The sequence below is a fragment of the Vicia villosa genome, linkage group LG3, assembly GCF_029867415.1.
Source record: "Vicia villosa cultivar HV-30 ecotype Madison, WI linkage group LG3, Vvil1.0, whole genome shotgun sequence".
Taxonomy (NCBI): domain Eukaryota; kingdom Viridiplantae; phylum Streptophyta; class Magnoliopsida; order Fabales; family Fabaceae; genus Vicia; species Vicia villosa.
The window spans coordinates 23053261-23070641 of record NC_081182.1 but is presented as its reverse complement, the minus strand read 5'-3'; the positions used below and the strand labels follow the sequence as shown (position 1 = coordinate 23070641).

At 34.7% G+C, this 17381-nt stretch overlaps 1 protein-coding gene across 1 annotated transcript; it reads right to left on the bottom strand.

The window, feature by feature from the left end:
• Window positions 1-14435: 14435 nt before the first annotated feature.
• Window positions 14436-15320, bottom strand: LOC131657716 (uncharacterized). The gene has a single exon (XM_058927082.1). The coding sequence runs from the start codon at window positions 15318-15320 to the stop codon at window positions 14436-14438; it is 885 nt and encodes a 294-aa protein (XP_058783065.1).
• Window positions 15321-17381: the final 2061 nt, after the last annotated feature.

Below are 17381 nucleotides of genomic sequence, written 5' to 3'. Positions count from 1 at the left end.
GTCCTTATGACCCCAGGGCATTCATTTTTAATAAAATCAAGGAGTATGCAACTGCCATGAGATTAAATTCAGGTTGGCATGGACAAGACTAAGATTACAAAGACCTTTTTGTTGGAGTCCTCCACAAAGCAACTGGGTGAAGTTGAACTCGGATGAAGCTTGTAAAAGCAATCGGGTAGCTGGCTTTAGTTGAGTGATAAGGGATGAGAATGACAGGTGGTTGGGAGGGTTCTCAATTTTTTTTTTGGTCTTTGTAAGGTCTTTATGGATGAAATGGGGAGTTTTCTTGAGGGCATTAAGCTCACTATGTCTCTTGGCTATCGGAAGGTTGAAGTGAACATGGACTCTCTAATGGTGGTTCAGGCCGTGGACAAAGGATGTTCACAAACTAGAGAAAGTTTGGCGATTATGTCTCAAATTAAGTAGTTCATGGAGAAGCATAACGAAGTTCGTATTTAACATTCTTTTAAAGAAGCAAACAAGTGTATTGATGTGCTTGCGAGTATTAGTTGTGTTAGTGGCCCTGATATTGTGATCTACAATTGGGTGCCTGATTGTCTGCTTAGTCTTTTAGACAAGGATTCTCGTGGTGTCTCTTATTATGAGTAATGGTTATGTCTTGAGCAGATATTCGATCCACCTTATTATGACTTCCACTAGGGATATGTAGGCATGAGATTCACAAGGAATCTTTGCGAGCGAACAAAAAACCAAAAACAATTAGTTTCCTTGTTTTCTTTCAATTCTCTCTCCTATCACAAAGGAGAAACTTTCACAGTAAACAAATAGAAAACAACCTAAAACACAAACATAAATAGCAAAGGGCTCCCATATAGTACTATGGATACATAAGGTGATAATACTTTTCCTCTGTATAACCAACCTCCCGGACCCTAGATCTTTATTAGGTGATATCCCACAACAAAAACTCCCAAGGTTTATTTATATTTTTCCCCTTCCTTCGTTTTAGGATAAATTAAAAGTTCTACTGTACCGCAAGAAGGGTGGTAGCACCTGAAAATTGCGCGACAGTCAGGTCTTGACTCGACTCGATAACAAGAACAGTGGGACGGTTCAAAAGCAACGACGTGTAACGCGCGCTAACTGAACCAACTCGATGAAATGTGACGGGGGTCGATTATGAACCCTTTCTGCTTGCCTACCATGAGGACTTAACGGTGTTGCCTTCTTGAGTTCTTATTGCACCATTGACACCCTTCCGCAAGCATAAAGATAAACAAACACAAGCATGGCCTCCTAGAGAGGACTTCCAGCTAACAGATGAAAAATGAATGTCTAACCTACTTTTCATGGAAAAAGATGATGCAGATAAGAGGATAAAAGGGAAGCAAGAATCATTACCAAATGGATAGTAATCCTTAAATAACAACAAACTGTCAAAAAGAAACCCAGAGGTCTGCGTGCAAGCTAGCATCAAGCAACAAACAATGTCAGAAGTACGATAGACGACATAAGCATCAACAAAGCACAATGGCAAACGCAAAAGTAAACCGCGTGTCAGAATCATAATGTGTATCGGTACATCCGAATAATACACCTGCAAGAAAAATCACAAGACAGACAAGTAACAACAGGCATATATATCGTGTCTCAACGGGTGAGACGAACGAATCAGAAGAGAAGATATTGTCGTGTTCCACAAATAAAGAGGAACACGGAGCAACACGCGTCCATCGGAAATCGTCCTTAAAGTTCCTTGCACAAGCTATCACACTTATTATAAACAAAAGGAAATTGCAATCGGAATTGCACAATTGCATTATGTAACAAAATAGAAGTGAAAGACGGAAAATGAAATGGAAAACGCATGTCGGAAGCGCAAGATAGCATACGGGGCAACAATGACGCAAAAAGGTAACACAAACGGAATATCAAGTCAAATGCTCACAAAACGGTAAACGATTATGTTAAATCACAAAGTATGAACAGACTAGGTCCGAATCAAGCAGACACAAGAGAATTAGTACACAATTAACTAAGCCAACATGAATACAAGTCAAGTAAAAGTGAAAGTACAAAATACATGTTAATCAGAAGCAAAAGCCGTAAAAGCGAAAAAATAAGCATCAAAATTTATCGACTAGGAATTGAACGAAAACCACATGGTCAATCGCAAACATGCCAACGGACTCAAAAACAAAATCGGTTTGAATTAATTCTGCCCAGAAGTGAGCCTTTTAGGCCATTTTCGTTGGTTCGCAATAGCAAAATTGTAAAAAAAAAGTGTCTGAATTTGACTAAAAAGAATACCAATAGTTCCTGAATCATCAACAAACTCGAGTTACATTATTTACAAAGTTAAAAACTCCATACGGTTAGGAAATTAAGGCAAAATCAAGAAAACCGACACAATAACGTTCATGAGCAACCAAACTTTTAATTTCCCAAACAATTCAACATCAAGTTTCATCAATAATAGTTATTAGCAATGCGGAAAAATAAGCACAACACAATTAAGCTCAAAGTTCGACATATATCGTATTTAGGCATTTGTTCACAAATTCAAGAATCTCACATATTACCACAATTATTCACAATTCCTCAAAAATTAAACTATGTCATCAACAATTAGTATCACAATTCAAGTCAATCACATCATTCAATGTCTATGAGGAAATTTCACATACACCTAAAGTGGAAGAATTAGTGCTATGTTTATGTCTCACATTATTCCACAATTCACACAAACATTATCACAAACACATGAAGTGCACAATTTTATTCACAAATTCTATGACAAAAATTCTAGATTTAAACAAATCTACATCATCAATTCACCTCCAATTCACAAATAAAAAATTAATTTACCAATTCATGACAAGAATTAAGGTACATGTGATTACCACTTGAAGCTTGGAGGAAAAAATTGAAGGAAGATGATGATGATGATGATTTGCGATAAAGAAGAGAGGAGTGACAGGGGGTTTCGCGAGCCGAAGGGAGCGACAGAGGGATCACGTGGCCGAAATTTAGAGTGGGTATGGTTGGCGTGGGGGAGAAGAGAGAAAAAAGATTTGAAGAATTTCCGGAAAAATCATCTTTGTGTTCTTGAGATTGTTGTTTACGTTGTTAGTGTTCTTAAATTTTTGTGGTTTTTGATTCAACAAAGAATGGAGAGAGAGTTGTAAGAAGTTTGTGAAGAGAGAGAGAGAGTGTAAAGTGGTGAATGAGGGAAAAAGAGAGGGAAAAAGTATTTATAGTGAGTTCAAATTTTAAATCGAGGAAACGTGATTCGGTGCACAAGTCAAAATTGAGACTACCAGAAAATCGAAGATGACAAAATTTATGAACTATTTCTTTCGGAACAGACTCAATCTGATAAACGCTGAAGAAGTTATGCGAGTTTGAACAGCGATAAATTCATCTAGTCATCTGAGGCGGAAAACTTGACAGTGTAGAATTTTTGTGCGCATTGCTCAAAGAATGCAATGAAACTCGACCTTGTGACCAAAATCCGAGCTTGAGGTCTAAATATAAATCGAAGCCGACGAAATTTTTGAAAGAATGCCACCGGTTGGAGCTCAATCGAATAAAAATCGAAACAATTATGCAATTTTGAATTTTGTTAGACAGTGTCCGAAAATGCATTTCGATGGTAAAATCATTATGCTTTTGCAATAAACTGGAATTTCTGGTGCAAAATTGGTCTTAGGTCTTAACATATGAATAGTCGGGAACATCAAGATGGAATTACTGTTAAAATTTCAGCACAATCGGATAAACGACATGAGAGCTATGAATTTTTTAGCATCCAGAAGACAGCAGAGTTCAACACCTTTTTTCACCGTAAAACCTCAGGAAAATTGCGAATTCGAGTTCCTTCCTCAAAGAAACAATTGTTGACCCCAACTTATGAAATATAGTAAACTTCGAGATGGAACTTTTGGCATATGGCTCGCTTCAAAACAGTATCCCGATCAGAAGTTATGGATTTTCAAATATCCAGAAGACAATGGAACGACAAAATGAAATTTCAGAAACGATTAATTCCCGCCCCTTTTCTTGATGAATTGGCCTCCGGGTTGAACACAATATAGAAAGTGAAACAGTCTCGGCACGCGAGAACCAAGTCCATACGACTTTCCAATCGGAAGTTATGGAATTTGCACTTGCACCGTAAAAACTGACTTCTTCACCAAACCGTCTTGAGACTTCTTCACGAAATAAACATATTCCATAACTTATAGCACAAATGAAGAGGGCAAATTATAGGGTGCAACATCGATGACCATGTTCTTTCCCTCTCTTAGGTTTACTCAGTGTTTCCTTTCCCTCTCTTGGGATAAATAACATTGATGGCGACTCTTCTTTTGCCTACCCTATCGCGTCTTCGGATGAAAATTCGAGATGCGAAAGCACCCTTACATCCATCATACTCACTTGGGAGATTAAAGAGATTCACACTTGGGCGAGAAAAAGAGTGATGAGTTGAAATTATTTTTAAGTGTTTTGTGAAAAGGTTAGACAAATTGAGTTTTAAGAGGTCTTTAATGGAATCCACACATTCAAACAAAGGCTTAAGAGCCTTCACCGAAATGCTTTAGAACAACTTGCACTAGTACGTGCAAACCCTTCTTGATCCATTCATCATACACTAAACTCGATTCGATTATTAAAAAATATTTTGACTATGAAAAAGAAGTTGGAAAAAAGGCACTTGGTGTTGACCAAGATTTGTTGTGAAATTGTTTGAAGTGAGAAATGAGATTTGAAAATAAAGATGGAAAAGTTGACGGCGATGCTCAAGACGATCGACTTCCAAGGATTAAAAATGACTCGACGTTGGATCGAGAATTTTTTAAAGTGAATGGCAAAAGATGAATGAGATATCATGCATAAAAAAAATATGGCAAGCAAATCATACAAGGACAAGATTATTTCTAAAAGATAATAACTAAAAGGAAAAGAAAATCTTTTTGTGACTTTTTGAATATTTTTAGAAGGAAACAAAACCCTAAATCTAAAATATTTTTGTGATTATGAAGATATTTTAAAAATAACTGAGTCAATTTTTTTTTGTCTCTTTAACATTTGATCTAGAAAATAAAGGGAAAAAAAATCATTTAAAAACATGTTATTACTTATTAGCATAATTCATATTAATTTAACTAATAATTAAAATCTAAATGATAAAAAAACAAACTAAATTAAAAATAATAAAATAAACTAGAAAATGGGAAAAGGGCGCCCCACTTTCCATTATTATTAAAATCTATTTTTTAAAACAAAAATCAAAATTAATAAAATTAATTAAGTCACTCGGTTCATTTATTGGTCAATAATTAAAAACTTAATAACAAAAATTAAATTGAATTAATTATAATAATAAAAAAAACTAATTCATCCTAAAAATGGGAAAGGGAACGCCCCATTGCCCCCACTCCTTCAATTTTAACCCGTGTTTTAAAAACCGGATCGGTCTTCAAACCAATGAGGGTATTGGATCATTGGTTCATTGGTTGAACCATTGAGTTACTGGTCGAATCGCATGACTAAATCGGATTAAACCGGATAAACTCGGTGGAATAAACCGGTCTCTATTGCAATATTATATATTTATTAAATCGGTCGAACCGAATAACTTTATTGCAATAGTAATCATGCATAATTTTATAAAATTTATGGTATGTATAATCAAGCATATTTATAAATTTTATTAAAAATTATAAATAATAATTATATAGAATCGCACGGTGATGACTTTTTCAAAACAAAAAAATTAAATATATTCAATAAAAAATTTGAAATAATACTTCTGACTTTTTTTTCCGAGTTTTGGCTCGTCCTTTTATAATTTTATTTTAGAACTTTTAATTCTTCTTTATTAATATATCTTGATTAAAAAAATAAAAAAATCCACACCAACCTTCTCCTTAAAATACTCTATCATGGAGCCAATGCTATTTCTTTTCTTTTTTTTTATCGAATGAAGGAATATAGTTTCGTAGGATTTTTCATAAGATTTTACTATCCATTAATTATCAAAAACTAACATTAACATTACTAATATTGAAATCAAACACAAAATTAATACAAATTAAAAGTATGCAGGAACGTGCGTATATATAAGATGGAGAGTTAAATCAAAACTAATTGAAAACATCTAAAAATTAAAGCAAACAAATAATAATACAAGGGGCAAAAACAAAGTTTTTAGAATGGAGTTATAGCCTTTTTATTAAAATAAAAAATAAATCAAACAGAAACTTAGTAGAAATTAAACTCAACATGACTCATAAAACAAATAGCCTACGTTCATGCACGGAGACTTTAATAAGTGTATTCAAAATAAGAGTAATAATACCATAAAACTAACCCTAATATGAAATAATACAATAATAACCTAGATGATCATCGTCATGAAATATTTAAAGGTGGTTAGAATGAAGTTGGTTGCAGAGTGCAAGATATGCTGAATAAACAACTCTATCTTTTGCACCTGTTCGATGACTGTTGTTGTATTTGCAGCAATATCTCAGCTGTACAAGATTGCAACAGCCAAGCATTTGTCCCAGAAACAAAAACAACCAATTAATCTTCTTTTTCTTGTTAGCAATGATTGGCTTCACGCAGTTTTTTTTGTTACAATGCATACAGTCAGGCAATGTTGGATTCATCCATACCTCTGGTGGCGCCCTTTCATCCATGGCTTGACTGTTATTCATAATATAGTTAGAGATTTCAGGAAACCTTTCTCTCACGTCAAATGACATTTCGAATTTTCTTTGGCATTTCATGCACTCAACATCTCCTGTAATATCAAAGATTTCATTTTGAATAAGATGACGGAAACTGTGAACCCTTGCTCTTCGATTAGTAGCCCATCTGAAAGGTATATCGATGGTTTCGGGTTTTTCACTTTGTTGATCACGGCGAGCACGTTCCCGAGGAGGAAAATTCAAGATTTGTTGTTGAGGTGGTGGGATTGATAGAGGAAATAGGCTGTCAAACTGAAACAAAGTTGGTTTTGGAATAGGATGATGAACCAGTTCTTGAACATGACTTTGAGCCAGTGGTGGAGATGGTGGGACTGGTTGAGAAAACATGCTCTGAATTTCACTTTGAACTGGTTCTGGTTCTGGAACCAGACTTTGAACCGGTTCTAGAATATGACTCTGAACCGGTTCTGGTTCTGGAACAGGACTCTGAACCGGTTCTGAAATAATTCTTTGAGTAGTAAATAGTTCTAAAGTAAGGTTCGGTTCTAAAGTAGGATTGTCTTCAGTAATAAGAGTTTGAACAAGTGGTTGAGGTGTTGGGATAAACATGCACGGAAATAGTTCTAAAGTAGGGTTCCTTCGATGAAAAGTAGGGTTTACTTCTGTAATGCGAATTTCAACAAATGGATGAGGAGGTGGACTTGTTTCAGAAAACATGCGCTTGTCCATGATTGTGTCCTAGTTGAGAGGTAATTCAAAGAGAATATGGCTGTGTCGTAGAAGAGCTAGAAAGAATTTGAAGTTGAAGAATGTAACTCACTTTTGTAGTATATATAGAGATATGAGGAGAGAAAATAGGAAGAGCTAGAAAGAATTTAAATTTGAATCTTAGTTTGTTTTCTATATCAAAGGTTTGTGGTTTGCAACAGAATTAATCAGGATAATACAAATAATTTGGGGCGGAGGAAGTAACATTTTTACCAATTTATTTTAGGCAAATTTTTAGGTATACTCTATTATTTTAACTATCATTTTTCTAAGTTGAATTTCTATTAAAATTTAAAATTAATTTTTTCTCTTATTATATTATTATTAGTATTTTTCTATTTTTAATTAATTATTAGAATAATTGGGAGTGATAATAATGTAATGAGTGGAATTTAGAGTTAATACATGTTCTATTTTTAAGACATTTTTAATTAATTAATTATTTTAAAAAATTGAGAGTGGTGGTAATGGAATTAGTAGAATAATTAACTTTTATCAATAAATAAATATATTAATTAATCATAAAAATGAGAAAATAAAATTACACCCTAAAATTTACCTTAAGATTTAATCAATGATTTAAATTTAATACAAATAAAAATGAGAAAACCAATCTTCTTTCCACACCCAATCTTCTTTCCACATCTTCTCCAACCTCCACGAACTTTTAAACAAATTCTTTTCCGTTTCATTATACTAATAGATAATGTTAATGTTAAACACATGAATTTAAGAACTCCAACCCACATTCATCTTAAACTTTTTTTTCTTTCTTTCAAACTCTCCTTTCATTGCTTTCTTCTTTCTCCTCTCTCATGTCATTTCTTTAAAGTTATACCCATAAAATGTTTAGTATATATCTAATTCATCTTATTTGTTGAAATTGTGAAGACAAAAGTTTTTTTTAAAATTCTTGAGCAAAATATTGGTGGTGTGTTTGAGGGAATTGAAGGGACTGTGAGTTATCAATTAGAAACATAATTATTACTTAGCAAATTTTTTATTGAGAAATATTGTTTTGACTCTATACATAGTGCCAAGATTGCATATATGCTAGAATTTGATGACAAAATACACGATGTCGTGATTGCAATGTATGGTAGAATTGGATGGAAATGATGCAGATCATCAGAAAAAGAAATAAAAGTTAGCATGAAAGTAGAAAGACAAGGAGATAAGATTGAGTTAGGAAATATCTAAATGTTTTTAGACTAGCTGGTAGCTGATAGCAGGTAGTTGGTAGTTGATAGCTGATAGTTGGTAGTTGGTAGTTGGTAGCTGATACTCTTCATTGAGTAATGAATGTATTTGGTCTACATAATATACCAGATACATTCATTATTCAATGAACCTGAAAAAAGAATCTTTGCTTATAAATAAGGTCAGAGGGACTAGTTGGTAGCTTATAGCTGGTGATTGATAATTGATAAGCTAACATGAGTCTTTGGTAAATTAGTTGTTTCATTAGCTGATAGATACAAAATGACATAAAAGATTATTTTAATTAATAAGGGTAATAATATTTTGTTAAAATAATAAGGGTAGAAATGGAAAAAAAAATCACAAGCTCAAACGCTACTTCAAATAACTTTTTTTTTTAAAAAAAAACTAAAAGCTAATAAAATAGCTACAAGCTAAAAGCTAAAAGCTAAAACAGTGTTACCAAACAGAGTTTTTTCATTAATGTGAGCTAAAAAATTAAAAGCTAAAAATTCTTTTTTATGTCTTACCAAATAAACCCTAATTTTAGTTTTTATCAAATATAAACCATTGATTAAATTCAATAGTATATTTTAGGGTATCACCGGTGAAAGACTTAATTGCATCCTCGTTATAGATGTCACCGTGTTATAAATATAAAATAAATGAAACCAATAAATATAGTGAAACTACATAAGAAAAAAGCTCTCACCTTTTGAATTCCAACACAATCTTGCCAATTTTATCAATATATCATTGAGAGTGATAAAATACAAAAGAAATCTAACAGACAAAGTAAAGAATATGCGAGGTAGGAAGAGTAAAATATAACAAATGAAAATTGTGATGTGATTAGTATGTTAGGAAAAGAGTTTTCAATGAAGATAGTGAGGATGCTTTGTTTTTTATAATAACAAATTTTAATAGTTATTGAATATTCTCTTTTTCCCCGCCTCATAAGATTACCGGAAGACTATCACATTGACAATCCCTCTCCGACATTATCCCTATCCCTAGGGGTGTGCATGGATCAATAACCAAACCAAATAGAACCATATATATGGTTTGGTTTGGATCTTAAAACTATTTCTTTAAAACCGGTTTATATTTTTAAAATTGGTTTATACGTGGATCGGTTCAGTTTTAAATCGGTTTTTCATAAAAACCAGTTTTTTAAAAAAACCAGTTTAAAACCGGTTTTTCTCAAAACCATATTTTTTTTATAAAAAAAACCAATTTTATATAAAAAAAACGGTTTTATTTTCTTTAAGAAGTCTATTTATTTTAACTAATTTATGTCAAAACAAATTTTTTAAAAGAAATTGTTTAAATTTGGCTCTTAAAAAAGTATCTAGTTAAATCTAAATGTATTTCTATATTTGATTTCTCCATGTCTTCTTGTATTTAGGGCCTGAAGAAACGAAAAAGTAATTCTGTTAATTTTCATTATTGTGATAGTAAAGAAAATTCGTAACTACTATGTTTAATCTACTGTGATTAGTCATTAGTGTTGTTAAATACAGATTACAGAAAATAGCTGGTTGTTTAGATTCTGTTATGCACTGATGATTTATTATGTAAGATTCTGTTATGCACTGATGATTTATTATGTAAGATTCTGTTATGCACTGATGATTTATTATAGAACAGTACTGCAAAATAATCCAGTGCTAACTGTTGCATAATTAGGGGTGTAAAAAAAACCAAATTTGGGTACCCAATAACTAAACCATATGGGTACCGGTTTATATTTGGATAACAAAATGGATACCCGTTTTTATATTTTAGTATTTGGATTGGGTTTTAAAAAGTGGAATAATTTGGATACTAATTTGGTTAAGGATAACCGGTTTTTCTGCACACCCCTACCTATCCTTACATTATTCTTCTCCCTATCTATTTTTATTTCAAGCACTCCTAAACCCATCAAAATAATATTTATTTAAATAAAATTTGTGAAACTATATAAGGTCTTATTTAAATAATATTTATACTAGGTCTTATGTTGGGATTGCTACTAAACATTCTATCCTTCTGTGTTTTTTTTTTATAATCAACTATGTATTCAAGAAAAAGTACAGAGAGGTATTTTAGAAAAAAAAATTTAAATAACCAGGTTTATTAAAAAAAATACCAAAAAAACCATGTTTTCGGGGTATTTATCAAACTGTCTAGGTTTGGGACCGACTCGAAGTGAATGCGCCAAATGGTTTGGCGCACAGGTATTATTTTTTAGTGAATACGCCAAACCATTTGGCTAACACTAATTTAATAAGTGTTTGCGCCAGTGGCGGAGCCAGGAATTTTATGCAGCCTGGGCAAAAACTTTACACCATTGATTATTCATCTGTTTTAATTTTCACACCCTATTTTTACTAATTTTGCCCTTAATTTTGCCCCTGAATTTGTCTAAAAATCGACTATTAAATTGGAGGAGTACAAAGAAAATAGGGGTTGAGCCCGGGCGCCTGCCCGGGCTAGCTGGGCCTTGGCTCCGCCCCTGGTTTGCGCCAAATGGAATGGCGCATTAGGTTAGGGTTTTTGCCGTAATAGCCAAACCATTTGGCGCCAAAGTGTACCCCTCTTTTTTTTTTTCAATTTTTTTTTTAACTTATGTTACTATATTTTTTTTTTCAATTTTGTTAAATTATTTTTTTTTACCTTATGTTAAATTATTTTTTTTTCTTTTTTTTTCAATTTTTATTTTTTAAAGTTTTGTTAAATATATAGGTTTTTACCTAGTTTTAAAACTAATTTTTTAGGGTTTATAGTTTTAAAATTGCATTTTTTTTAGTTATGTTAAACATACCTATATATATATATATATCGATGCTTAAATATTGTATTATTTGTAAAAATGTAGTGCACAAAATGTAAAATGAAATTTGATAATCGAAAACAAAACATTGGTTATAATAGATCAAAGAAAGGAAACATCGATTACAACTGATTAAAAAAAACAAAACACAATTGATTAAAGAAAACACAACAAAATGCTCAATGGCGTCCATCGCCAAGATAGCCATCCGTTCCGCACCCTGGTCTTGTTATGACGCGTTTACCGCGATCGACGATCCCGCCACGAAGATTGGCACCACCCCTTTCCCTAGCTCTACCCCTACCCCTGACCCTTTGTGCTTCTTGCTGGGTCTGTGTCATTGGGCCGGGAAGTGGGATGTCTCGTGGGTCGCTGTCTATGAATTCGTCGACTCCCCCATAATTTTCCGGAAAACGGCTGTTGTAAAGTCGGTTACCCATCCCCTCAAAAGTGTTAAGTCGTGGTGGTGAGGTTCGTAGCACCCAGCAGCACTAGAACTACCCTGAATAAACCCGAATTGGTTCGATGGTGTTGCATATCCGGAGGGGGTGCCTCGGTGAGAGGATTCACCATAAGGACCATCGTCGGGACTTAGATGTAGGCTAGAAGAACCGGGCGTAAGGTTTTGGCCGAAAGGCCTTGAGGACCCTGCAAACGCTGTAAATCCTAATGGTTGTGAATGGGTCTCATATTGGCCCGCGGAATGATGGTGGTCTTCAGATTGTTGAAAAGGCTGGGACTGGGATTGGAACATATTTGGTTGTCGGTAGTTGTGTGCGGAACGGGAGGAGTGCTGAAAATATTTTGTTGTTGCTGCTGCTGTTGTTGTTGTTGTTGCTGTAGTTGCTGGCGTTGTTGTAGGCGTTGTTGTTGCCGTAGTTGTTGTCGTAGTTGTTGTTGTTCTTCTTCTTCTTCTTCTTCCTCCTCAAGGTTGTTGTTGTGGTAAGATGTAATTGTGAGCACGAGGATCAATTAAATAGAACGGAGCTGCAATAAACAGGTTAGGGGATGTAATTGTACGATACCAACTCATGTACTCGGCGGTCGGTTTCATCTCATGGTCACTGACGGGGAAGTTGAGGACATGTTGGCGACGGTTCTTCCACATCTCATGGTCACTGACGGGGAAGTTGAGGACATGTCCATTGATGATTGACTCGTTTGAGGTGCCACTGTCCCACGTCAATTGGAGGGTCTGGTATACGTTGGCGCATTCCGAACTGTAGCATAACCCGGTCACTATGATGCATTTCAATGATGTTGTACCGGATTATGCAACACTTTGTGGTCCAAATTTCTGCATCCTGAGCTCTAGGCACATGCTCACATTCGAGACACGGTCTCCATATAAACTGCATGCATAAGAGTTATACATTATCTCGGGAAATTATTTATAAAAAATAAACTTAGAAAACAGGAAAAGATTAGAGATAATACTTGATGGGGTCCTAGGTGATCAATCAGCGAGCGGTACATTGTGATAGGGTGCAGGAATCTATCAGGAATCGTGCAGGAATCATGCAGGCGCATGCTAGGGTACAGGAACTCGTTTCGGACGCATGCGAAGGACAGAAAATAGGTGGGGACCATGTGGGGCCCTGGGGGGTCCACACCTAATACACATGCGCCAAATGATTTGGCTTCTTCTTCAAAAATTCCTTCTTATGCGCCAATTCATTTGGCGCCTTCCTGTTGTTTGTTTTCACTAATGCGCCATATGACGACCAATCTCGTGGAATCCATGAATGGCGTTTTCAAAGGCATTCGTAACCTTCCAATCACAGCACTGGTGGAGGCCACATACTTTAGGATGACTTCACTCTTCTCAACAAGAGGCAGGAGATGGGGTGATGTTAGGCAAGCTGTTCAACTATTAAGTGATAGTTGCATGAAATTTATGCAACAACAATCGGCAAAAGCAAACACTCACCAAGTAACTTCTTTCGACCGATTCAATCGCACGTTCAGTGTACGCGAGACAATTGACCACAATGAGGGATTGCCAAGACAACAATATAGGGTTCTTCTTGACGAAGATTGGTGCGACTGTGGAAGGTTTCAAGCTTTTCGTATGCCTTGCTCGCACGTCATAGCTGCATGTGCGTATGCCCACCGCGACGCTATATCACTACTGTCTCCGATTTACAAGACTCAGACATTGCTCAGAGTTTACAGTGTTGCGTTTCCTGTGGTGGCCAAGGAGGATTACTGGCCTGAGTATGATGGAGAGGTAGTTTGGCACAACGACGCAATGCGGCGAAAGAAAAAAGGGCGTCCCAATAGTACACGGATTAGAACCGAAATGGACGTCCACGACAAAATGGAACGAAAATGCAGCATTTGTCGTCAGGTGGGGCACAATAGAAAAAGATGCCCTAATCGTGGCTCGACCTCGTCGCAAGTTTAGTATAATCTGTATTTTTTTTAAGGCAATGTATCAGTTTCGCTTGCCACCTCTTGTAACCGTTCATCGGTCTTTCATCAATAAATTGAGCTTTAGTGAAAAACCGATATCGGTAACGCAAACATTATATAGGGTTAGTAAAAATTTTACGAATTCGATTTCTCAGACGTTTTTACGAAAATAAAATACCGGAATAAAAAACGGTGCGCGAAAATACCCAAAGGGGTTTTTTTTTTAAAAAAAATAACCCAACACATAGGAGCCATATGAAATGGCGCCTATGTGTGGGAACCTAAAGCCATGCGCCATTTGAAATGGCTTTCAACTTTTGCCCTAATTTTTTCTTCTTTTGCGCCAAATGATTTGGCTTGCAACACATGAATGCGCCATTTCATTTGGCGCATCCACTTGTCTAGGGTCCCAAACGTAGACAGTTTGGTAAATACCCCGAAAACATGGTTTTTTTCGTATTTTTTTTATTAAACCTAGTTATTTAAATTTTTTTTCGGTATTTTAAGCCCAAATACAAGAAAAAGATATAAACAATCCACCCACCCCAGTAACTCTATAGAAACTTTAAAGGATTCTTAGACCATTCATAGAAATTACAGTAAACCTTCTTCATATTTCCTATCGCTAACCACCACCAAGAATACATCATTACATTGTGAACAATCTCATCCGGATCAGCCACCCTGTTGTTGAAAATAATTTTGTCATGGTGTCGCCACAAACACCAGCATACTGCCAACCAGATTTCGTCGGCACGATTATTGACACAAAACGATTTCAACACAGTCACCATTTGGATAAAGTGATCACAACAATTGACCTCTTCCATATAATCTAAACCCAACCAAAGGAACATCTTCGACCAAACCACCCTTCCGCAACAGCATGAAATGAACACATAATCTACCTCCTCCACTTGACCACATCCAAATACACATGGAGAATCTGCATTTTCCATAATAATACCCCTTTTTGACAGTTGGGATTTTGTAGGTAACCTATCATGCATCAATCTCCATCCAAATATTTGCATCTTTGATGGAACCTTCACTTTCCATATCACCTGCAGAGCAGCCCTCACTCTGCTATCGCCCAACTCTACCACTGAATCTTGCACAAGTTTTGTATAATAAGACCGAACAGAATAGCAATGCGAGTCTTGTAATGGCCAAATCAACACGTCCCTATTCTGACCAGATGGAGCCACTCTATCCAACACTGCCTTCAAATCTGATAATTCATTACATGCCTCTTGATTTAATACCGAGAAACAATTCTCGATCTGCCATTCCCACCCATTGCCCACCCAACACCCTATATTATAAACACTACTGTTAGGATCCTCAACTAGCTGATATAGATTAGGAAATATGTATCTAAAAGCTCTATGCCCCAGCCACTGGATATTCCAAAAAGGAGTTGACTTACCAGTTACCATCCTCAATCCTGCTAGAAATAGTCCGAGTGAAACTAGTGTTTTTGATCGAATCTCCTAATACCATCAAATCTCTCCACCATTGAGACTCAAAGCATTTGCTTCCCACCTTTTTCTTGAATAGAATTCGATCAGTTAAATTTCCGTAATGCGCCTCCAAATTGCATCTTCCTCATTAAGAAATCTCCAAAGTCATTTCAAAATAACCGCCTTATTAAATAAACCCACATCCTTAATCCCTAACCCTCCATCCGACTTCCTTTTACAAATCGACTTCCAACTAATCCAATCAATAAAATGAGAACCAAAATTTATAATAATGTAATGTATGAGCACAATTTTTAAAGAGTTTAAAACGAGAAGCAAAATTTATATATATATATATATATATATATATATATATATATATATATATATATATATATATATATATATATATATATTAAAACTTAGTACTTTCAATAAAAAAAAAAAAAAAGACAGAAATCCACCGAAACAAAATAATACAAATCAGAATGATAACACGTTCTTAGTGGCTTGTCGGAGCTTCATATATATAAACTCCCTAATTAATTAATTTAATTGTTCAATCATATAGTACTAACCGAAACAAAATAATACAAATCAGAGTGATAACACGTTCTTAGTGGCTTGTCGGAGCTTCATATATATAAACTCCCTAATTAATTAATTTAATTGTTCAATCATATAGTACTTACTGACCATGCAGTTTAATAACATTCAATAAAATACAAATTTAATTGATGAATCATATAACACTATCATATTTAAGCATACACCTATATTTCCAGTTGATTTTGTTTGTAGCAGCTATATGAAGCAATGAGAGTAGTAACATGGTTGTTGTTTGCAAGTAGAAAAGCTCTAAACTCAATAACAATAAATTACAAGAATAGATTTGTTCAAGCATTCCATAAAGATCTAAAAGATAATAACACATTTTGCATATCTACTCAGATCTTCCAAATTACTCAATGGATGCAACAACCTCAAACATGATCAACACCCTCTCAACACATCAAGCTTGGGATGATAAAACAATTCATGGAAACTTCTCAGCAATATGGTACAGAGAACCACTTGATTCGGTCACAGGTAAAAAAATCGAAAAAGCAATGAAAATTGCACCAAAATATTTAATCAACGTTGCTGGACTTTCACAAGTTCCTGATGGTGTAGCTACATGGCATGTAGCAGTTAGTAAATTTGAAGATTCGCTTTTGCTTTCAGCAGCGTTGCAACTGCATTTTATAGTGTTGGACAGTTAATGGAAGAACTTGTTGAGAAGCATATGGGTCATATGTATTTAACTTCACAACAAGTCTATTTATTCACAACTGCTAAAAGAATATGCTGCGCAAGATGAAGCAAGAAAATACTTTCAGCAGCTTATATGTGGTTGATGAAGAGAGTCCCACATCTTTTATATTACAAGTACTTTTAAGTTTTTAAATAATTTAAACTAATAGCATGTAGGTACATTTCAGGTTTGGCTAGATGTGGTAAACATTTGGGCCTAAAGCTCAAAAGTGACTTTTAATACTCAAAAAAATTAACCAACAAGCGAATTTTTTAACAGAATTTTTAATTTTTTTGTCAAATTTTTTTTAAAAAACTAATTTAACAAGTTGTTTGTTTTTTTAAAAATTTTAAACATATTTTTAAAATTTTTTATTTAAAAGTTATTTATTTTTTTGATTTTATTCTATTTTTTAAAATTAAATTTTTTATTTTATTTAGGGCCTTATAGTCCTCTTTAAAATTTTGGGCTCCGAAAAAGGTGTGCAGCCAGCTGAACGCGATCCAAAACCGATTCATATGGGGCGGAGACGAGAGTAGGAGAAAGATTCACTGGATCGGGTGGAACTACACTTGTCTACCTATAAAGGAAGGAGGTTTAGGCCTGAAAAACATCGAGGATTTCAATTCGGCTTTATTGCTAAAGTGGAAGTGGCGGATTCTCGGAGGCGAAAAGGCTAAATGGATTGAAGTTCTAAGCGCGAGGTACGGGAGAATTCAGCTGATACTTCAAAACGATGATGC

What these genes read in the sequence shown, in the direction of transcription:
- LOC131657716 (XM_058927082.1), bottom strand. Translation starts at nt 15,320, where the DNA reads ATGGTAACTGGTAAGTCAACTCCTTTTTGGAATATCCAGTGGCTGGGG.